Source organism: Panthera pardus, unplaced genomic scaffold (genome assembly GCF_024362965.1).
Source record: "Panthera pardus isolate Hobbes unplaced genomic scaffold, ASM2436296v1 HiC_scaffold_2, whole genome shotgun sequence".
Taxonomy (NCBI): domain Eukaryota; kingdom Metazoa; phylum Chordata; class Mammalia; order Carnivora; family Felidae; genus Panthera; species Panthera pardus.
Window position 1 is genome coordinate 117,541,975 of NW_026526765.1, and position 23,121 is coordinate 117,565,095.

At 41.0% G+C, this 23,121-nt stretch overlaps 1 protein-coding gene and 1 pseudogene across 1 annotated transcript; one reads left to right on the top strand and one right to left on the bottom strand.

Moving 5' to 3' along the window:
- LOC109246301 (interferon regulatory factor 3-like) overlaps positions 1 to 5,720 on the bottom strand; it is a 35,969-nt pseudogene extending 30,249 nt beyond the window's left edge.
- A 2,213-nt stretch (positions 5,721 to 7,933) lies between these two features.
- On the top strand, positions 7,934 to 22,382 carry GRXCR2 (glutaredoxin and cysteine rich domain containing 2). Its single transcript, XM_019414187.2, has 3 exons — positions 7,934 to 8,349; positions 14,877 to 15,104; positions 20,421 to 22,382. Exons 1-3 carry the CDS (start codon positions 8,014 to 8,016, stop codon positions 20,601 to 20,603), a joined length of 747 nt encoding a protein of 248 aa, XP_019269732.1. The 5' UTR covers positions 7,934 to 8,013; the 3' UTR covers positions 20,604 to 22,382.
- The last annotated feature ends 739 nt before the right edge of the window (positions 22,383 to 23,121 follow it).

Genomic DNA, 23,121 nt, shown 5'->3' on the forward strand with positions numbered 1-23,121 from the left:
TTGTAAAGGTTCTGCCTGTTTTCTCCAGGAACTCAGAGCCCTTTCTTAAAATGTGAACTTCAGAGAGATAATTCTTTTTTTTTAATGTTTATTTATTAATTTTGATGAGGGGGGAGGGCAGAGAGAGAGAGGAAGAAAGAGAATCCCAAGCAGGCTCTGTGCTGTCAGTTCAGAGCCCAATGTGGGGCTCCATCCCATGAGCCATGAAATCATGACCTGAGCTGAAATCAAGAGTTGTATGCTTAACCGGCTGGGCCACCCAGGCATCCTGAACTTTAGGTAGGTAATTCTGACCAGGAAGGGAAAAAAGGTGATAATTTGGAAATTAGGTGAATGAAGATCTTAAAAGTCTCCTCCACAAATATTAGTAAAATTTTAGCCATCTGAGAGGTAACCTTAACTTATTCTGTCTGCCAGAAACACAATTTGGACTCCACTGCTCTTTATAAATTAGAGTATTTTGCATTATCATATCTGTCTTAAGGCTAATGTTTTAAAATGAAAGTTATAAGATTTCTGCATCAATCTTTATGTTTGTGTATGTCGATGTGTTTATGTTACAGATGTGTGATATTTTTCTATCTCTGGATGGTGTTGCCCAAATTAATTTGTAAAGAGCTCTTTTAATTAGCTTAAAAACAAACAAGCATTTATATTAATCAAGTATACTCTCAGAAATATATAAACTAACACAAATATTTTTGAAGGTCATGTGATCTAGGTTAGTCTTTGGTATATAATTGCTAGTTTAAGTTTGTTGGTTTAATTCAAACACATCTTTAGAATTATCAGCATTAAATATAATATTTTATGCTACCTAGGTTTACTATAAGTCAAATAAACATGTTACCTCTGTTACAGAATCTGTCAACAAGAAAGGTAACTTAAAATGGTTGTTAGCTGTTTAATGTCTCGCGAAATTTTCATGAGTAATCGAAACGTAACTGTTAGGAATAAGTAAATCAGATCTAAGTAAGATAGAAGTTTATAAATGAACTTCCCAATAATAAGTATGCTTTGTGGTATGTCTACTTAAAAATAGTTTCCACAGTCTTGGAGTGCCTGTGTGGCTCAGTCAGTTGAATGACTCTTGATTTCGGCTCAGGTCATGATCCCAACATTGCTGGATTGAGTCCCGAGTCAGTCTCTGCACTAAGCGTGGAGCCTGCTTAAGATTATTTCTTTCTCTCTCTCTGTCTCTCTGTCTCTCCCTCTGCTCCTCTCCCCCTGCTCATGTGTTTTCTCTCTGTCTTTCTAAAAAAAAAAAAAAAAAAAAAAAGCCTCCAAAATCTTTTTGGTAACTTGAAACCATAAAGATATAGTGAAATAAATTAAGTGATGAATATGCATCATTCCCAAATAAGATAAAGTACTGAAAAAATAATTACCGAACATAGGTTTATCCACTTTTGCCTTCCTTTTAAAGATGCTTGGGTCTTTTAGTAAACATGTTTTGTGCCACACTGAGAATTTGCCTATGAGGAAGCATATACTTCTAGAAATTGTGAAAAAGATTTATTAAATTTGCAGTTCCACAGAATGCTAGTGTGACAGACAATCCAGAACTTCTTACTTCTTAGTTTTCAGTAGGAATGATGGATTTTAAGTTTTAAGAAATCTAATTAATGCATGTAATTAAAACCACTTAGAAATAATAAGGGTAAAAGGAAACAACTATACATGGAAAGTAGGTAGGGAAAGTGGAATGACCAGTTGTTCCAGAATGAGAAAGAGAAAGCCATAGGCCAAAACCTGAATGGATATAAAAGGAGTTTTATCAATCAGGTTTGTGGAAGAGAAATCTTGGAAGAGAAATTTTATATGCGGTTAAGCTGACTAAAATGGGAATGGATGTGTTCACGATTTTAAAGAGTGAGTTTCAGTATCAGAAGTACACTGGTACAAAATTGGAATTTGGCCTTTCTCTCTATTAAAAGGACAAATTTTTCTTGGAATATTGATCTTCTCTTGATAAGAAGTGTATGAAATTTATTGTTTTTTTGTTTTAAACTTTTGGGTAATCAATCTGGAAAGCAAAGAGTTTGAGTTTTACCAAAATAATTTACTGTGTATTTACTTGTTTTTATCAGATCTTTGATTACTTAAGAAAACACAGCCTTCTCAATACTAGAAGACTAAATTTTGTTCACAACTACATAACTTTCTGTATTTTCCTTTAAAATCTTCTATTGTCGCTTTAGTTAAATTGATAAGTATTATTTTATAACGATCTGAGATTCTATTTAGTCAGATGTTCAAACCTTTTGACAATTTCGCTAAATCAAATTGTGAATGCAGTCTTTTTGACCTCATAGTAACTTTGAGATTTTCCAGAAGGTCGTTAGAAAATCTCAAAGAGGGTGCCTGGGTGGCTCAGTCAGTTAAGCATCTGACTTTTGATTTTGGCTTAGGTCATGATCTCCTAGCCCCATGTCAGGCTCTGCACTGGAGGTGCAGAGTGGGATTCCCTCTCTCTCTCTCTGTCTCTTTTTCTGCCCCAACTCTGCTAGCACATATGCACTCTCTGTCTCTTAAAATGAATAAACTTTGAAAAAAAGGAAAAGAAAGTCTCAAAGCATTAGCCTTTCACCTTGTAAAAGAGAAATTTTAAGCTAATTAGGTTTATCTGGTATGTCAAAAGAAATTATGTGGGAAGCTTGTCAAATAAGAGATGACAAACTTTCTTAGGTTATATGTGTATGAATATCTATTACTAATATATATATTCTAGAAATTGTTCAAAGTTGCTAGAAATCTGTCAGTATTCTCATTGTTCAGCTGTTATCTAAAATTATTGTATGCCACAGAAATAACATTTCCTAATTGAATGAACTTTCATCAGATCGATAACCATGGCTATTTTTTAAAAGTCTTTTTGTCATTTATAGACAATTACTATTTTACTCTGATGCTTCTGCAAAGGTACTTCATCTTCAGACAGATTCATGGAAAGGGTTCTGGAATATAGGTTTCTGATAACTTTAAGATCATAAAACTGAACTGAGTAAGAATATCCAGAACTAAATGAAAAACTGGAGTCAAGCAGAATAAGAGTTAATTACATGGGATTAAATGAATTGACGAGAATGATTATAATTTTTTTTTTTACAGCTGTTCCTTGAAACATTGCTGATTCCTTAAGGTTTTCTTTTTCTTCCAGATTTAAGGAAAGCCTTTTATCTTTTTCTTAAGCTCTGTATGACTTAGAGTAATTTTGTAAAGTATGCCTTTGTAAACAGAATTGAAACATTTACTTTTACTCTTTATCTGATCCCTCCAGAATTCAGAAACCTATTGAGTATTCTTATTTTCATGGCAGTATAATTATTTGCATTAGTTCAGTAGAAAATGTTCTCCTTATAACAGGACACAGTTGCAAACACTGGTTGTATTACCAAATCTTTGACTGGAATGTCATATTTGAGAATATGTATACCATCACATATAACCAGACAGTTTGAAGGAACAAAGATGACTTATGCAGCCTATAAAAGCCCCTTGGAAAAACTAGCCTGATAACTTGCTTAAGGGTTTTCTGTAGACTTACCAGCTGGGTGAAGGAGGTTGCTCCCTGGCAGCCGCTTGGGAACCCTCAGGACAGCCTTAAAAGAGAAGAATTCATGCAAATCTGTAAGTATTCCAGGTGAAGTCTGATGGTGAGTTCTTGGCTTGGTTTCTTAGTCTGGAGAGGCTTTTAACAGTCGAATCTAAGCTTCATTAGGAAAAGGTCCCTCAAAGCAGATTTAAAAAGAGCCTATATGGTTGATTACTATGCTTGCTGCATTTATGTAAATAATTAGTCCAAATGTAATGAGACTAGACTTATTTTGCAAACAAATTAGTCTTAGTGTGTTGATCTTTGATAGAGATGAGGGTGACTGTAGAGGAAAAAAATTGTTTCATTGGAAATTGTACACAAACTTGCAGACATCAGATTCTAGTCTTGTTCATTGTCTTTGAGGTTTTGTTATATACCTATAAACTGAAGTGGATCCTGAATTCTACTGGCTACAACTCTCTGGTCTAAAGTTTCCAATTATCTCCCATCCTTCTGATTTGGAATCAGTAATAACAAAGACTGCCTTGAACTCTCCTTGGAAGAGACCATATTAGGTCCTCTGCACTACCCACATACAAGTCAGACCTCAGGAACTTGAATCTTGGGTCCACATCTGCCTGTTAAGAAGGTCTCCTCCAGGGGCGCCTTGGTGGCTCAGTAGGTTAAGTGTCCACCTTGTGATTTCAGCTTCAGGTGGTCAACTCACAGTTCGTGGGATCGAGCCCCGTGTTGGGCTCTGCACTGAGAACCTGGAACCTGCTTGGGATTCTCTTTCTTCTCTCTCTCTCTCTCTGCCCCTGCCCATTTGTGTGCTCATATGAACGCATGCACACACACACTCTCTCTCAAAATAAATAAACAAACTTTTTTTTTAAAGGGGGGAGTCCTCCAGATTCTTGGAACTGCACACCAGCTAGAGATCTAAACTTAAAGTTGACGAGGGAGTTTACTTCCCAGAAGCAGACAGCATCTTGAGTGGACAGCTCTCCCAAGTTCACAGATCAAGGCCTTCATCTCCAGCATTAAAACTTTACTCTTTTTGCTTTTTTACTGCTTGCTTTTTCTCTCTATTAATGCACAGGAGGACAATGCTTCTTAATTCTGGTGACTATCACTGACTTTACCAATCAGGCCACAGCTGCACAACAAAAGTCCCTTAACTTTCCTGCTAAGGTGGTTTTAGATAATAGAATTGCTTTAGATTGCTTATTGGCTGAGCAAAGAGGAGTCCGTGCCATAGCAATTAACTCCTGCTGTTAATTGCTGAATCAATACTTTTGGTATTATACCAAATACAAGAAATTGATAAATATGCTGCTTGGCCAAAATAGGTTGATGCCCTTTTAGGTACATTTTGTCATTTATTTGATACCAGCTGGTTTAGTTCATGAATGCCCTGGCTAATGAGTAGACTTAAGTCTCTTGGTGTTATCTTCCTGATAGTTAGCACTTCAGTCTCCCTTGTGTGCTGTGTTCTCCAGGAGGTCTTAAGGGCATGTTTGCAGCCATCAGCAGTACATCAGATGGTCTCACTGCACTTGGAGAAACAGAAACAAGATGAACAATGAGAGGAACACAAAAACAATCCTTCCCCAGATCTGATGTCTTTCCCTTTGAATTTCACAATGAGACCAGAGCCACTCAGCTTTGGTGGTAACTGAGAGCACGAATACCAGAAGTTTGGTCAATCTCTCGTGTGTAAGAGTGTGACCAAAATGGAGGAACTGCTAAATTAATTACACAGGGAGGCCATCAAACTGCTGTGGTTCTAGTGCTGTGGCAGCCTGCCTGAGCCGTGTAACCCACAATCTAAGCCTGTAAATGCCTAATGGTTATGAAATCAAAGCACTAAGGACAACCAGTCGCTAAAAGCCAATCAATAATTTTCTAACTTCTGCCTTCTCTCTATAGAAAGTCTCTCCCTGAGCTCCTGTTGGTGGAGCACTCCTACCAACCACTCCTAATTTGGTGCTACTTGATTCAAATCTCTTTTTTTCTGAGATAATATAAGATAATGGTATTCATTCTATATGCTGGGATAAATGAATGAGGCTAATGTAGTCAGAGATGACTACCTAGAAGCCTGAGGCCCTACCTGGTTGTCCTGAGGGCTGAGGGACCCATGTATCAGCCTCCTACAGGAGGCTACGGGTGCATTCATGGTACATCAGGGCCAGCTCTGCACCCTAGGAAACCTAGAGGAATGTATATTCTGATGTTATGATGAGCACATCTTTCTTTTTTAACAATGGTGTTTCTCTTTGTGTGTGTGTGTGTGTTTCTTGTTCCTTGCATTGATTACACAGGACCTGATCATTGTGAAACCCCTCCTTAGTGGAAATATAAATGTCTTTCTCGACTACTTTTTGATCCTACGTATTCTTTTTATTTTTTTTTAAGGTTTATTTATTTTTGAGACAGAGACAGAGCATGAATGGGGGAGGATCAGAGAGAGGGAGACACAGAATCTGGAACAGGCCCCAGGCTCTGAGCTGTCAGCCCAGAGCCCGACGCGGGGCTCGAACTCACGGACCGCGAGATCATGACCTGAGCTGAAGTCGGCCGCTTAACCGACTGAGCCACCCAGGCGCCCCTGATCCTACGTATTCTACATGAAGTATGCTCAACTCCTGTTCCAAAAGTTTGATTTATCTGATTTTTCTTGCCTGGGAGTCATACCTCAACAGTTACTAACTGAGTTCTCTTATGTGCCAGTTATTTTGGTAAACACCAGGGATAGAGAAGTAAAGACTGTTTCTGACTCTAAGGTATTTACAGTTCAGTGAAGGGAAACACAGGAATGGTAAGAGAAGGTAAGAAGCGCTTAATGGTGGTCAGTCCAAAGTTCCATGGCCTTAGACTTCGGGCAAGTGGGAAGAGTTCCCAGAAGCAGTGACATTTGACGTGTAGCTTGAAGGAGAAGTAGAAGTATGGCATTTCAAACAGGAAATAGAGCACTGAATAAGAGACAGAAACCCGTGGTTCTAAGAAGTAGGTGAGCTTGTCAGTGTGCCTGGACCACCAATTAAAGGCAGCACCTGAAAGAGTGACAGAGGACGAGGGTGCAAGTGAAGGGACAGGTTTTGGGTTTTGCCTGCTGCAAAATTAGGTTAAGACTTTTTATGTAGGAGACTGACATCTGTAGATAGTTTTTTTTTTTTAAACATGGCTGTGGCATCAATATGGAGAATGGATGGGTGGGGAAGTCATTAGGAGATTGTTGCCATCTTGAAAACAGAAGTGATGAGGGCTTGACCTAGGGTCACGGTGGTGGGAGTGGATGAAGGAAGGCAGTGGTGATAGAATCCATAGGAATGGCTGCAGGCATACAAAACAAATCAGTTTGGACAACTGAGTAAGTGATGAAATCATCAACAAAGAGGAGGAGAAAGTCTCAGCCCCCCACCATTTCAGCTCTTCAAATCCAAGCCATCCTTTTAGACTCCGCTCATTCCTCCTTCCGCTCATTGTCTCCTTAGGGACCACCCTCTCCCCAGAATATCTATTCTAGGAGACAGCAGTGGACAGTTTGCCGCCAGCAGGAGGCTGTTATTTCATATATGTTAGGTCTGTTTCCTAAACTAGAGTGCAGGACTCTCATTCACAAGCCCCACATCTCATACTGCCCTGATATTCCTCTCAGTGACAGGCATTTACTGCATGTTATCTGCCATAGGCAATGGGGCCTAGTGCTGTGCTTGCAAGTGAAATCTTAAATATAAAATAAAAATGAAGTGTAACTGCTCTGGTTAATGCTGGAGTACAAGGCCTGGAACCTAGGATCTGTAGTTTCCTCCCATCTAGGGCTCCATGAGACACAGTTTGAAAACTTTTGGCTTAGTGGGCTGGCCGTTGGTTGTGGAGTCAGAACTGAGTTCTGATCCCTGCTCTGTCTCTTACCTAGCTGCAATGGAGTAGACACATGGGGAAACGGTTCTCAGCCTCTCTTTCCCCTCTGTAAAACAGGGATAATTATACTTCCAATGGCTTATGGGGAGGACAAAATAAGGCAATGTGTGTAAAAATCTCTGGCACCTATTAAATACTCGCTAGGTCATTGTAGTTGGTAAGAATATTAAGACACTTGCTAGCTGATGGTGTAACTGACCCTTGTTGAATTGGTACTTTGTTCAGTCTATATAAACTTAACCATTGCTCAGGTTAGGAAAAGCCAGGGTTTGGTTGAAGTTATTGGGGAGTTTGGGATCAAAGGGGACCCAATCTTGTCTTATGCTGTGCTCTCTCTACTCCATAAACCCACAATCGCCTGCCTTTGCATGAGGATCTGTCAATATTTAATGTGTGGGTGTCAGTTGCTGTAAACTGAGCATACCCCAGCACCAACTTGAATTAATTATATGCAAGAGGAGAGAAAATAAAATGCCTTCTTCTCAGAGCCCCAAGTTTCATTGGCTACGCTGAAGCCAGGAAACCACAGGGTGAAATTTCTACTGATGGAGGACTCCGAGAAGAAGCTGAACCAGAAGAGTGACGGCAAACCACGGAAAGTACGATTTAAAATCTCCTCCTCCTACAGTGGCAGAGTGTTGAAGCAGGTCTTTGAGGATGGGCAGGAATTAGAGTCGCCAAAGGAGGAATACCCTCACAGTTTTCTCCAAGAGTCCCTTGAACCAATGGATGGCGTTTACGGGTCTGGGGAGGCCCCCAAGCCCCGACCATACTCCCCTAAGCTGACTGCTCAGAGGATCAGCGTTTTTAGAGAGGGCAATGCCTACACTTTGGCGGGCGGCCAATCTTTCTTCAATGATTACAAGGCGAATGACCATAAGGTTGGTATTGTGCATGATGTGTAAACTTTAAGGACTAAAATGTGTATATAAAAATGCCCGATTCAAATTTGTACATTGCTCATGCTCCAGTACCAACCAGAGCTGTAGGTGCACCAAATGGGAAGCCACTGTTGGAATAATATTTCTGGAACAAAAATAACATGCTTGCTGACTACTTATTGGAAAGTGCAGTAAGCGGACATAGTATTCCCTTCCATCCAGGGTAGTAAATTGTAATTGGGTCATTCTCTGGGTTATCTCGGTAAGTAAATTTAATAGAGATGCAGTGGTTTTCAGGTTGCCAGACTGCCGTTTTAGAAAATTATGTGACAACTGGCTGTTTTGTTTCCAGAAAGAGCCGAGTGTTTGAAGGTGCTCATTTTACTCCAGCCAATTATTCAGCTTGTGGTTTATCCCTGTCTTGTTTTATTTCCTCTCTCCCTCCTGCTGCCTGCTTTTAAAAAATGTTTGTTTGTTTGTTTATTTTGCCTTTCCCTTGTGTGTTAGCATGAACACTGAGTGGTTGGAGTCCCGGGAAGAAATGGTGAAAAGCAAATCAAGCAGAGGAAATGTTACATGGGGAAGAAGTTCGAGCTAGTAGTTCAGTTGAAAACCTGTATTTTGTCTGTTAATTCAATTATCTTTGCCAGTACCATGGATGATCAAAAGCACATACATGATTTTCTTTTAAGCTAGAAGAACTTGGAAAATATTCATTAATTTCTAAAAATGAAGAGATGTGTGGGTGTTTGCCAATGGGATTGTGAATGCCTTTTTTTTTTCTTTAAGATTAAATACAGTTATCTAATGTGCCAGGTCATTAATGAATAGTACACCAGGATATGCTCTCATCTTTAATGTGTGAAATTCAGATAATTACTCTCTAATCATTTTTATTGTTAGTTTCAAAGGGAACAGATAATTCATCTCTGGCAGACAAATGCATTGGCCTTTCTGGCCTTGGTGAAAGTGAAGTTATGGGCAGTCCACATTTATCAAAGATAATACCAGGTTTCTTTTTGATAACGAAGGGAGTTGGAGTGAACAACCCCTCATGTTAGTGCAGTAACTTAGACGTTATGAAGCAATATCACATACTTGCTTTTTTTAAAAAATTATTTATTTAAATTCAAGTTAGTTAATGTACAATGTAGTGTTGGTTTCAGGAGCAGAACGCAGTGATTCATCACTTATACAGAGCACCCAGTGCTCATCCCAACAAGTGCCCTCCTTAATGCCCATCATCCATTTAGCCCATCCCCCCCACCCACCTCCCCTTCAACAACCCTCAGTTTTTTTTTTCTGTATTTAGGAATCTCTTGTGGTTTGCCCCTCTCTGCTTTTCTCTTATTTTTCCTTCCCTTCCCCTATGTTCATCTGTTGTGTTTCTTAAATTCCGCATATAAGTGAAATCATCTGATATTTGTCTTTCTTTGACTGACTTCGCTTAGCATAATGCATTCTAGTTCCATCCACATTGTTGCACATGGCAAGAATTCATTCTTCATGATCTCCGAGTAATATACTTTTCCATTGGGTCTTCAGCACAACTTTGAGGAGAAAGGCAAAATATGCGCATTTCCATTTTGCAGATGAGTAAAATTGAGTGCCAAGTTGTTAAGGGATCTACCAGTATTAGAGGGTCATTAGATACACAGTCAGAATAAGAACCCAGCTCTTCTGATGCCTCGTGCTTTTGACCCTCTGGAATGCTCCTTTTTAGAGAATAAGGTCATGAATCATAATGATGACGTTAGTAGTGATAGTTGCCATTTACTGAGTGCTTATCATATCGTAGCTTCTTGGCTATATCTTGTACTTACAGTATCTCTTTTAAACTGAATCTTATTTGTAGGTTTAGACTACAAAGTTGTAGTTTATACAAACCTTGTATAAGCCTATGGTAGAGAATATTGGACCAGTTCACAGATCATGTGTCAAACTTGGCATGTATGTAAATGTATGATTTGGTAAGGACTTATAAAGCCAGATAACTGAGTTTTCATAGGAGTGCTGCACCATTGGTTTAAACACAGTACGCTGGAGACCATGTTCAGAGTTTGATCCCTGTTCACCTGGTTTCCTGCATGATCCAGTTATCCTTGTTTTCTTTGTTGCCTGATCCAGTGCCACCTCCTAATCTTAGCCAGCCTCTGGGTTAGAGGGGGATCAGGACAGATCCCTGCAGCTCCACCCACTGAAACAGGTTGTCAGTGTGGTATTCATGAAAAATAAGGAAACGAGAGCTGGAAAGCCATGATTTTTCAACAGTGAACCCAGTTGTAAAATAACCCTAGTAAATATTGGCTGTGAAGCAACACTGGGCAGCAGTTAACTACAACAATTAAAAGTAAAGGCTCTGAATTTGAGCAGATATTTGTACACCAATGTTCATAGCTTCTGTATTCACAATTGCTCACAAGTGGAAACAACCCAAATGTCCACCAGTAGATGAATAGACAAATAAAATGTGATATATACACACAGGCGAATATTATTCAGCCTTAAAAAGGAGGGCCGTTCTGACACATGCTACAACATGGATGAAACTTCAAGACCTTGTGCTAAGGGAAAGAAACTAGTCATAAAAAGATAATTATATGATTCCACCTGTATGAGGTGCCTAGGGCAATCAGATTTATAGAGACAGAAGTAGAGCAGTGGTTGCCAGAGGCTGGGGGAGGGGCGAGGTGAGCGTTTAATGGGCATAGAGTTTCAGTTTGGGAAGATGAAAAAGCTCTGGAGATGGTTGGTGGTAGTGGTTACACAACAGTGTGAATGTACCAATGCCACTGACCTGTCTGTCCACTTAGAAATGGTTCAAGTGGTAAATCTTATGTAATATATTTTACCACAGTAAAAATAATAATTAAGAAACAGGGGCTCTGATGTCTGTTAGACCTGGGCTTTTTGTCCACTCTGCCTACTTACTGTGGGAGCTTAAGCAAACCACTTAGTCTTGCCAAGCTTTAATGTTATCGTCTATGAGATGAGAGTAATAAAAATACCTATTTATGGGGCACCTGGGTGGCTCAGTCAGCTAAGCATCCAACTCTTGGTTATGGCTCAGGTCATAATCTCATGGTTCGTGAGTTCAAGCTCCGCACTGGGCTCGGTGCTAACAGTGCAGAACCTGCTTGGGATTCTCTCTGTCTCTGTCTCTGTCTCTGTCTCTCTGTCTCTGCCCATCCCTCGCTTGCATGCACATACTCTCTTTCAAAATAAATAAATAAACTTTAAAAAAAGTATCTACTTATGAAGACTGTTGTGGTGATTAAAAAAAGTTTGTATGTAAGAAATACTTAGCATTATGCCTGAAACATTGGATGTGCTTAGCTAATGTTCCCTACCATTGTGATAATGACCAGGTTCCTATCAAAGAAATACTGAGTCTTTGTAAAAAGTTTTATGGGATAGAGAAAGAGAAAGTGGTTATAAACAACTAAATATTTTAAAGAATTGAAACCAACTGAAGTTTTATAAGCTTCCTTTAAAAAAAAATGGAAGGGAAAGGAAGGGAAATGGCATTTACTAAACATATACTCTGTATATATTATGTAATTTCATCTTCACAGTAATTCATTGAGAAAGATTCTTACAAATTGGAGAAATAGTGCACAGGAGTTTAGTAACTTGCAAATCTTGCACAGAAGAATTCGCCTCAGGCCTGCCTGCCTCCAAAGCCCACTGCATTTCTAGGACCCAGGAAGGTGTCCCCGCATTTAAATGCAGAGCCACAGAAAGGTTTCATGGTGTCTGAAGAGCAGTCTGCAGGCACATTGCCACTGTCAAGGGCATTTATGAAGCTCAGTCCTGTAAGTTGCTGTTCTGGGCACTATGGAAGGAAACAAAAAAATTCCTGGCTTCTTCATGGCCCTCTGTAATGGAAGAGTGGGTGTTTTCTCACGGGCAATTGGGCGTAACCAGATAACGTGAACTTTAGTTACACCCGGAGCGTTTCCTTAGACACAAGGAAGAACTTGGCTGTCAGGGTGACTGAAACTTAAACACACCTTAAAGGTGATTTGGGACCCTCCTTCTTCGGAGTACATTAAAAATAAATTTACAATCTTTGGTGTCTCACATATTGACCAGGTTAGAGGCAGGAGGTTGGACCCTATGACCACAGACTTTTTTTTCAACATGCTATGAGTTTCACCCCAAGAAAACCATTTCTATGTGTGAAAAAAAGTTCCCTAGTAATTGAACCTCTTTGGCTATTAGTGGAAGTGGAAATGGAACCTTCCAGAAGTGCCACCATCTTTATCTTCTGATGTTCAGAAACTGATAGTCCAGAGTGTGAAATAGGAGCCCAGTGAGCATCAAACAATAGGAAATGGAAGCTGCCACACGATCCCTTGAAGAGAAGGAGAGAAAACAGGCCCAAGTAGGAAGCTTGTGGCTTCATAAATAATGATTGAAAACTCTGCGGGTGTTTCAAGGAAGGGGGCCTGAGTACTGAAGTCCTGTTTAAGCCAGGTTGTGACTGAATGCATTAGGATTGTAAAGAGGAGACTGCTTAATTGTGGCATCTAAGTAGATTTGGTTTCTCCCGTTGTATAAGGGCGGGGCAGAGGATTTCACGTTGGGGTATTTAGCTGTGTAGCATGATTGTGTGTGGACTGCCAATGGACAGTTTTTCATACTAGCAATGTTAGGGGTGCCTGGGTAGCTCAGGGTGGTTCGTTGAGCGTCTGACTTCGGCTCAGGTCATGATCTCACAGTCCGTGGGTTCAAGCCCCGCGTCAGGCTCTGTGTTGACAGCTCAGAGCCTGGAGCTTGCTTCAGGTTCTGTGTCTCCCTCTCTCTCTGCTCCTCCCCGCTCATGCTCTGTTTATCTCTCTCTCAAAAATAAACGTTAAAAAAAAATAGTAGCAATGTTAACAATGCCCACCAGTATATAGTATTTTTAGCTTTTGGAAACCCTGTCTTATATACTCTTCATTGCACCCCTACCCCTAGAAATTGATATAATTAGCCTCAGGGATGGGAGTCCAAATCTTTAACCACAGGGACATTGCCCAATCAGCACAGAAGCCAGCAGAATATTGGGGCAGGGTCCTGAAATGTGGACTTCTGAGCAACGACCACTACATTACTGGGTTTAGGGGATGTGAGAGGTTCCCTGAAGAGAGCTGTGGGTAACAGGAGGGCGCTCAGGAGTCTCAGGACAGCACCTGCTTACCACCCAGTATCAAAGTATTCTTCTGTTTTGATAATAACTTTGTCTGTGGTGAAGCCCATCAGTGAACACCATCAGTTAGATGTCACCCCATTTGCGGAGGAGCAAACTGCTGTTCTGAGAGGTCACGTGATTCTCTTAAATCTCACAGTTGGTGAACAGCGGAATTGAGATCTGGTGTTGTTTCCCTCCAAGCTATCCTAGCTCTGGGAGGCAATATGTGTTCTTAGTTAATAATCCCTAAACATTTACTTCCCATGCTTCCTTACTGCATTGTTGTAGTATTGTCTCAATTATTCCTCAGCAAATTGTCAAGTAATACATGATAAATCTATACAAAAGAACGTGAGCTATTGATAATGATGCCACAGGGTCCCTGGGTGGCTCAGTTGGTTAGGCATCTGACTCTTGATCTCAGTTCAGGTCTTGATCTCAGGGTTATGAGTTCAAGCCCCGCATTGAGCTCTGCACTGGGCCTGAAGCCTACTTAAAAAAAAAAATGCTATAGAAGTATATTTTTTGACATTAAAAGATTTTTGTATCATACAGTTAATAAAAACATTACATATATGTAAGATGATTGTACATATATAAGATCATTATATATTATGTATTTACATAAGATCATTATATACATAACAATCTTACAGGTTTTTTGGGGAGAAGATGCTTGTGAATAGTGCAGGGTAGGTGTTGAGAATATGGACTTTCGAGTTAAACACACTGGGGTTCGAATCTCAGCCACAGACCCTGACTGACTGTAACCTTGGGAGGCTCTTTACCTCACTGTGATTCAGTCTCCTCATCGGTAAGATGTAGAAATCATAGCATCCACCTCAAGGGATGCTTGAGGGGAAAGTGAGGTAATGCTTGTAAATGCTTATCATGGTGCCCGACACAAAATAAATGCTATCCACTATAATCAAATAATGATAATCAGTAAATTTTATCTATTATTATTTATGCATAACAATTTTGGAGAGCTGTTTATTTTTTTAAGCCCTCTTCTGTATTTATTAAACTCTTTCTGTGTGCATCCCTGCATCAGCTACTGCTGTATGTAGTGGGAATAGAAGTTCTGGCTCCCACCCTGCAGTCCCGGTTTTACAGTTAGTTCAGCTTTGCTTGGTTACCATCAACAGGGTGAAGGAATCTGGGTTTTAAGGATTTTAGAGAGAGTGAAGAAAACCAGGGAGTGAATCGTAGCTTTGGGGTCTGTTGGAATCATAAATGCTAGATGGTTACAAGGTCCTTCTCTCCTGTTGCCTGGGATGTTGAACGGTTTCTGCAGCCCTGTATATGGTGATCGGTGTTAAATCTCCATGCTCATTCTCCATTTCTCTAGTCCCCACCTATTATAGATTTTGGAAAGATAATCATCTACACGAACAACCTGAAAATCATCCGAACCCCAATGGACAAGAGAGACTTCATGAGGAAAATGCTCCAGAAGGAAGAGGAGGCCGAGGAGGAGTCTCTGATGAGCAAAGAAGAAATCTGTGGAGACAGCGGCCTGAATGATGGGCATTTGCCAGACACGGAAAGCACATTCCCCCATAACCAGTACCCACAGGTGTGTCAGAATGGTTCGCTGTCCTACTTGGAGCTGGCCCTACAGCAGTGGTCTCCACATGGTTTTGATCTTTGCACTACTTCAGAAAAAACTTGAATGTAAATACTTAAGATGTCTAACTGTTAAAGATGTTCAAGAATTTTAACTTTATTATTATATTTTAATGGTAAGTGATTAGCAAAACAGTTATGTATATATTTCAAATACGCACAGTTTTTTTTTTTTTTGATGACTTCTTTTGAGATCCAATTAGGTATTAATTGTTTTCACTCTGCAATGTGGCAAAGAACAGCTTGTTCCAGAGATGGAAAAAATCAGCTCTGTTCTTTTTCTTAATGGGTTTGCTTGTGTTTGTCTTACTGGTTTATCCTCAATCCAGTTTCCTTGAAGAGATCTTATGAAGACATGTGTCCAGTTTTGTAGAGATTAGTTTAGTTGAATTAAGCCATATTGTCTCTAAGTCTTCTAGACCAGGGACAAGAGAACTTCAGTATGTTGCAAAATGCTCAAAGCGAATGAGTGAGCTGGGACACCATTGTCACTTTGCACGCAGTGAGGTCACTTTACGTCATGTTTACTCTAGGGTCCCCTGGGTACCATGTTTGGTCACTGCCTGACCTAGTGAAGGTGCCAGTGTCAACTAGTTTATTAAAAATTAGTATAACGGTTTATTTTGAAGATATTATTGATGCTTAATTTCTTGCCTTTTTAAGATAAAAAGTAAATATAAATAGTTAGAATTTTTTTTTCTTCCCACACTCCTCAGAGGTGTGCCCTCTTCACCTTGGAAACTGTTGCTTAGACATGCTCAGATGAGGGGGTAGAGTGATGATATTCATTAGTTCACAGTGTGGGGTTGGGAGTGGGAAAAGCAAGTTTGATGGTTTTAAGCTAAGGGAGTAAAAGCTTGGATAGCAGCAGAAATGAATTTTCTCTCTCTTCAGATTCCATCTCTTGGGAGCTGAAGCTTTCTGTGGGACTTACTCTCACCTCCCATGAGTTGGTGTGATGCAGTGAGCTGGCGGCTTCCTCGTACTTGAGTGATATCCCCACCCTGGCAAGGTTTAGAGGATGGGAATGAGAAAGTCATGACCAGACTCTAGCAAAAGACTCTTACTAAAGTACTGCTCACAACGACTCATGTCTCTTTCCCACCTGATCTCACACTAGATAAGATATATTTGAAATGAAATATGATCATGCCACCCCTTCATCACTCTCTTCCCCCACCCCAAACTTTAAGTGACATCTCATCCTTTGCAGTGAAACCAAACCTTCTGACTTGTTGTAGAAAACGTTGTATAGCCTGGACCCTCCCGGCCTGTTTATTCTCCTCTTACACATCTCTCCTCATTCTCTCTGTCCCAGACACACTGCCCATCCAGCTACCATTCATATGTTCTTTGCCCTTTCCTAGCAGAGGCAACTTTCCTCTGCTTAGAATGTTCTCCAGATTCCCCACCCCCTTCCCCTTAGCATCTGAAAGTGGAGACATCACTTCCTCAGAGGATAGACCCCTCAGAGTACCTCGCACCCCTCCTCGGTTGCAGTCTTCAATTTCTCTGTGTAGTTATTTGGTTAACGTTTGCTATCACACACTAGAGTTTTGTCTGCATGAGGGCTGGGGCCATGTTTATGTTGGGTTTGGTATAGTAGTTCCAGTGGCACAAAAATAAGAATGAAAATAGAGGTTGGCACAGAGTAGGCGCACAGTGCATATTAGTTAAATATTTGTGGAAAGAATATTGGAATTTGGGACCAGAGTGCCAGCTGGTAAGGAAATATCGTCCTTCTGCCTTCTCTTGCCTTTTACATAGCACTATTCAGAACCCAGCTTAGCAGCAGGCAGACTACTAAACATTGTGATCTGAAGCATTACCTCCCCACTTTAAAATTCATTAATTCTATTCTTTTTCAAGCCGTTTTGTAATTTGTAGGAGCATATATTTTCAGAAAGGAGCGAGAAATGATAAAATGCAGGTCACGCCGCTGGCCTGGAAAAAAAAAAAAAGCAACAACAGCCCTGACATGACAATTATCTGTAAATTCAATTTGGAGAGATCCATGTTTTCTGGCTGTAATACCACAAACTAGGACAGAGGCGTGCAGCAGAGAGTTGCCGTGAAAGGTTATACTTCACTTGCCTGTCTTTTAAACTCTGTTTTAAATTGCTATTTGTTTGCCAAATCCTTCATGCAATAAATGCCCAGCCAGGTTTTATTTTAAAAAAGAGGGTCAGAGAACATCAAGGTGCCCCTTCTGACCAGGAGACCCTTTGTTGTGTTATATGGAGCAGGGAAGCAGTGGGAACCTTGATGAAAGAGCAAGGCAAGGCTAACGGCCAGGCCATGCTGACCGTCTGTATTCACCGTAAAAGAAAAGGAGAGCAATAATTGAATTGAGCCACAGTGAAATATGGAAGGGGAAAAATCTGGCTGTATGTTCGGTGGATTTGAGACCATAACTCATCCGGACTTCTTTATGCCTTATGCGCTCTTGCCTTTGAAATAGGTAACAACAATGACAACAACTGTCATTTATTGAGGGCCTGTGATAGCCAACCACCATGCCCAGTGCTTTCTATGCATTAGTCTACTTCATTCTCACAAGGACTCTGTGAGGTAGTGATTGTTAGCAGTCCCACTCTTTAGCTGGGGAAACTAAGGCACAGAGAAGTTAAGTACCTTGCCAGAGGTTATCAGAGCCAGTGATCAAACCCTGGACCACCTGACTACCAGTCATATCATCTTAACCACTGTGCTGAGCAGTCTCCAGATTGGTGCTCCTTAGCATCATCAGGGCTACCACAAGCTTTTGAGTCTGCAGTGTGAAAGCTGAGGCCCCTTTCCTTGGCCAGTAAGGAGCTAGTAAGAGGTGGTTTGGATAGGTCTGTCGGTTCCAGGACCTAAACTGTGCAGTACAACTATGTTCTAAGCCGTCTTACTGATTATTTTCTGAGAGGAGATTAAAAATGCTGAGAATGGAAGACAGAAGCTTATATCCCTCTTGCCTTGAATAGAGGCTCAGTAGCCCTTGATTTAATCATTAAATGATTAAATGACATGCTGAGAGCAAGTGGTTGGAAGGAGGGTGGTAACCCAGGGTAAGAATGGAAATTCCAGGGAGCCTTCTAATAGTACCTCATACAACCACGTGACATTAGATAAAATTTGATCGATGATTTTTTTTTGTTCTCCACAAGCAGGTGCACCAGGTCATTTCATGAATCTTTTCATAGCTGAACCTGACATTGTATGCAAATTAATTTTTGGATGACATGTATAGCATTTTGGTAGGAATTTACTATACTTCCTTTGGCAGCACTGACAACAATTAAAATCTCACTGGGATCAAGTCCAAAACAGAAACATGTGGATTTAGCAGAAAAACGGACTGTGACCATTTCCTTAAAGAATATTTTGGCAAAAACACTTATTTTGAATACTCTGAATACTTTAAGGGTAGAAAACAGGTTTCTCCATTGTTGATGTATTAAAATATGGCCACAATCAATAAAATATTAACCGAAGGGTACATTTAGGCTTTTGTCGGTTGGATGATCACTTCCATTCCCTAAATCTAGAATGAATAAAATGTGGTATCTTCTTAGGCACTTTGTAGCACAATGGAACTATTTTCAGAACTCATGCCGCCCTTTTCAAGATTACTTTTATTCTTAAATTATAAAAGAAAGCTGTGTTAGCTGGGTTGAGCCACCCAGTGGATTCCACCATCTTGTTAGGTCCTAGGATTTAAGAATCAGAAGGGTTCTCCAGACATCATCGTTTTGTTTGTTCATCTGGCAAACATGTGAATGGCACGTGTTGTGCCAGGCACTGCACTAGAAGTCTTGGAGGTGATGGTGACAGGGACTAGCACAGAGAGCTTCATGTCTGGTCAGCAGGAACTTTCAGTAGAAGATGAGGCCTGCCATGCTTGGGGCAGGACAGGTGGGACAGGACTCCTGGCCCAGAGGTGTGGGGAGGCAAGGCTTCCTGGATAAGTGCTGCTAAGCCAACATCTGAAAACAAATAATTGTTGTCTGGTTTGGGGAGAGCCACCCACAAGACTAGAGGCAGGGCTCCACCCTAAATTCATGCCAGAGTTGGTGTGTATCTGGACTAGCATTGCGGTTGTGGGTGGTGAAAACTGGATGGATCTGAGAGATGATTTGCAAGTGAAATAGACAGGACTTGGTGCTGGATCCACCTGGTATTGATTTGGTACCGCCCCTTATTTCTTGGGAGGTTCATGGTCTATGCACAGTCTGCACAGGAATGCAAAGGTTGCTAGTTTCCTTGAGGTGTCTTAGGGAGGGAACATGACGTAGACAAGGGGCATATTCTGCAGGACGGGAGTCGAGCACTAGTAAGTCAAGACTCACTAGCAGGGCTTAGAAGTGAATTAACTTTTGTGGAAAACCTATAATATGCCAGGTGAAAATTGTGGTTTTTTTCACACTCTCATTTAATATTCCAGCTGCTCCGAGAGGTCAGCATTACTACTCCCATTTCGCAGGGAAAGAAAAACAAAGATGTAGAGAGGTCAAGGGAACTTTCCAAGGTGCATGATTGCTCTCTCAGGCCTTATCACAGGTATCAAAGAAAATAAAGTACTGCAGGAATTCAGAGCTCAGCTTCGAAGGATTGTAACATCGATTCATTCATCCACTCAGGCTCTCGGCCAGTCACACAAAAACAGTATCTCTTGAACGCCTGCTGCTGGACAGGTTCAGCGAGGGGCTGTGTATGGAGTCAGTAAGAGCATGAACTCTGGTGCTCAGTCATCTGGAATCAAAACCTGCCTCCTCTCCTCCAAGGCTGTGTGACCACTGGCAAATAACCGAACTTCTCAGCATCTCAATTTTCACATCTGCAGCAAGGATGATAATATTTGCACCACCTCACTGGGGTGTTGTACGGATTAACGTAAAGAAAGCTCTTAGAACAGCACCTCGCACCACCTAGGCACACTGCAGCTGTTCACTATTAGTATTTGGCAATGTGGATAAGTAGGTCCTTGTCCTGACGGAGCACACAGAAATGACACGTCAGATGGTGACAAGGGCATTGAAGGACGTAAAGCTGCAAAGTGCAAGGCATCGTAGCAGGGGATGGTGTCTCAGAGATTCCATCAGGGAGATCCTCTCTGATAAAATTGCAGTGAGAATTGTGTGCCTCTGGTCAGTTCCCTCTTTGGCATTTGTGGGAAGCATTTTCTGCTCTCGTTCTGCCTCTGCCTTTCTGGCAGCCCAGTGCTATTTCAACGTGTATTTGAACAGTGGTCTCTAACTGAATGCTGCCCTGTCTCTTGCAGGAAGGGGAGCTTCCCGAGGACAACTGTTTTCACTGCCGAGGGTCGGGCAGTGCCACCTGCTCTCTGTGCCACGGCAGCAAGTTCTCCATGCTGGCCAACAGATTTAAGGAGTCCTATCGGGCCCTGCGGTGCCCTGCCTGCAATGAGAACGGCCTGCAGCCTTGCCAGATTTGCAATCAATAGCCTGTGGCTTTGTATGTCCGCTGTTATCGCATCCTTCCTGAAGTTACTGCTTATAAACCCCCTCCTTCTCTTCCCTCTCCCAGCAAGGAAGCCACAGTGGCTACCACCACTTCCACCACTGGCAAAACTCAATTACTTGATGACATTTCGTGAGGCTGGTAACATCTCCATGTGGTTCTAAGTGGCAGAGGCATTTTCGAATTAGAGTCGGCTTTGAAACGGGTTCTAAAATTATCCTTCCAGGAACGTGTGCATGTATCTTACTTGGCTTAGCTCGGTTTTTTCCTTACACTAGTGAGCAAATAAATGCACATTACAGGCAGCAGGTTGAAGTCATTTTCTGGTTGGGAATTATTTTGCACAATTATGCCATGAGAAAGGGATAAAAAAGTAAGAGTAAAAAAGGCAGGTTTCTGATTAACTGAATTTCTGTTGCATATAATGCATTTCAAATCATCATTGGTCAGATTTAATTTTTAATTAAGCAGAAGAGGAGAGGGATGCCCGATGCAGAATGTACCAGCAGGCCACTGAAAACAAAGCAACATGTATGTGCTTCGTGCTGAAGATGGGCAAGCTGAGGAGGCCTTTCCTTCAAAGTCCTGAGTCTCTCCTGTGTGATGTGCTTGGGTGATATTCATGCAGGCAGTGAGCAGTGCTGCTTCTTAAGACCAGATGAGATAAGACACTCCTACATATGCCTCTAAACTGCTGAGGCTATAAGCCAAGTCAGAACTACTTAGGATAAATTTGGTGCTTAAGTACGTGTGTGTGACATGACTTCTTCCAACCCCTGAATTATCAGCAAATAAATACATGTATTTTAAGTCTAGGATATAGCCACAACCTCTTCAAAAAAGACTGGATATTTTTATAGTTATCTATTAGAAACCTCTAGAAAAAAAAACCAAGGATGATTTTTAAGAATTCTCATTCTACCGTCGGTGAATACACATACTAAAGGTAATTCTTTCCTCTTAAAGTTGGTTACAAAATTAGAAAGATGCTTTCGTTAATGTACTTTTGTGGCTCTAACCCCCACACCCTTTACCACTTGAGAATAACCCTGTAAAATCTGTTGTTTTGAGACACATGGCTTTTCTATGATGATTTTGATTTTCATTACCTGATTTTTTTTTTCAACATTTGTTTGTTATTCTCTAATATTCAGCTATTAAAATAATTCAATGAATGCTTTTCAGGAGACATAAATACTTCTAATAGAAAGATTAAAATATTTTTTGAAGCCATGATAAATTTTGCCTGTCCTCTCTTCCCCAGAATGATAGAACTATTCCTAAGAGACTTTCTTTGCCTCTGCACTAAACTGCTTCCTGAGTTGGTTTATGGTTTCTCACAGCTTTTGACTCTTCTATTTTTCCAGACTACTAGAGGAAGGAATGATAACAAGAGGCCTTTAAGTGCGTTCTTCTCTTTTTTGACAGGAACATTTGACAACGGCTGTTTTGAGCCCTGCGTGCCTGATGTACATTGTTGCCCAGATGGGCACCATCGCTTCGGTAGGGCACAGCGCTTACACTTTCAGTGGAGGAGGCAGATCTATCAACAGATAATCACAGCGTAGCATGACAAGTTCTGGGGTAGGGGAATTGCTAGGAGGATTTGAAGCACATGGAAGGTACATCTGATGTAGCCTGAGTGGGGTTAGAGAGGCTTCCCAGGGGAGGAGGTATAGCAATCATGGTTTCTTTTCCTTCCTTCATGCTTTTTAGAGCCTTTAATCCTTTTCAGCCCATAATAAACGCATCCACTAATGATTACGTTTGTTTATTCAGTGAACAAGAATTTATCGTGCACTGGGAATATATCATTAAACAAAACAGACAAAATCCTAGCCCCCATGGAGCTTACATTTTGGTGGGGAGGTATTGAGACCTAAAAACATATATATTTTTAGACAACTATATTTAAAGTATGCAACAGAATAAAAAAATACAATTACATATGCACGTATATAATGTATAAGGTGTTAGAAAAGGATAAATGCTTTGATGAAAAATAAAACAATATGGGGTGTCAAGAGTTAGGAGGGTTTGCAATTTTAAATTAGTTTTCAGGGAAGCATCACTGAGAAAGTTTCTTTTAAATAAAGGCCTCAAGGGCATGAGGTGAACGTGTCTGGGGGTAAGGTTATTCCAGGCAGAGGAAACAGCAAGTGCGAGGCTTGTAGGCAGCAGAGCAGCAAAGAAACCAGTGTGGCTGCAGTGCAGTGAGCAAGATGACAAGTGTCAGGGAATGAGGTCAGAAAGGAAGGCGCATGTGTGTTGGCCTGAGGGGGCACCTTCCCTCAAAGCTCTTGTAAAAACCTGGGTTTCAGGGAGTGAACTGGCGCTCTGCATGGGGCATGTTTTCTGTCAACCTCACCAACTCTCCTTCCACATGCTCCTCTCACTGCTGGGGCAGGACAGCCACAACCTACACTTCCCAGAAATCTTGCCTGCTGGCTCCCTGTTAAGTCCTGCCAACGGGTGGAAGACGGGCGGAAGGAAAGTCTCCC

Coding starts and splice junctions, on each gene's coding strand:
- GRXCR2 (XM_019414187.2), top strand. CDS start 8,014: ATGGAGGACTCCGAGAAGAAGCTGAACCAGAAGAGTGACGGCAAACCA. Junction 8,350..14,876: donor ACAAGGCGAATGACCATAAG/GTTGGTATTGTG, acceptor CCATTTCTCTAG/TCCCCACCTATTATAGATTT. Junction 15,105..20,420: donor CCCATAACCAGTACCCACAG/GTGTGTCAGAAT, acceptor TGTCTCTTGCAG/GAAGGGGAGCTTCCCGAGGA.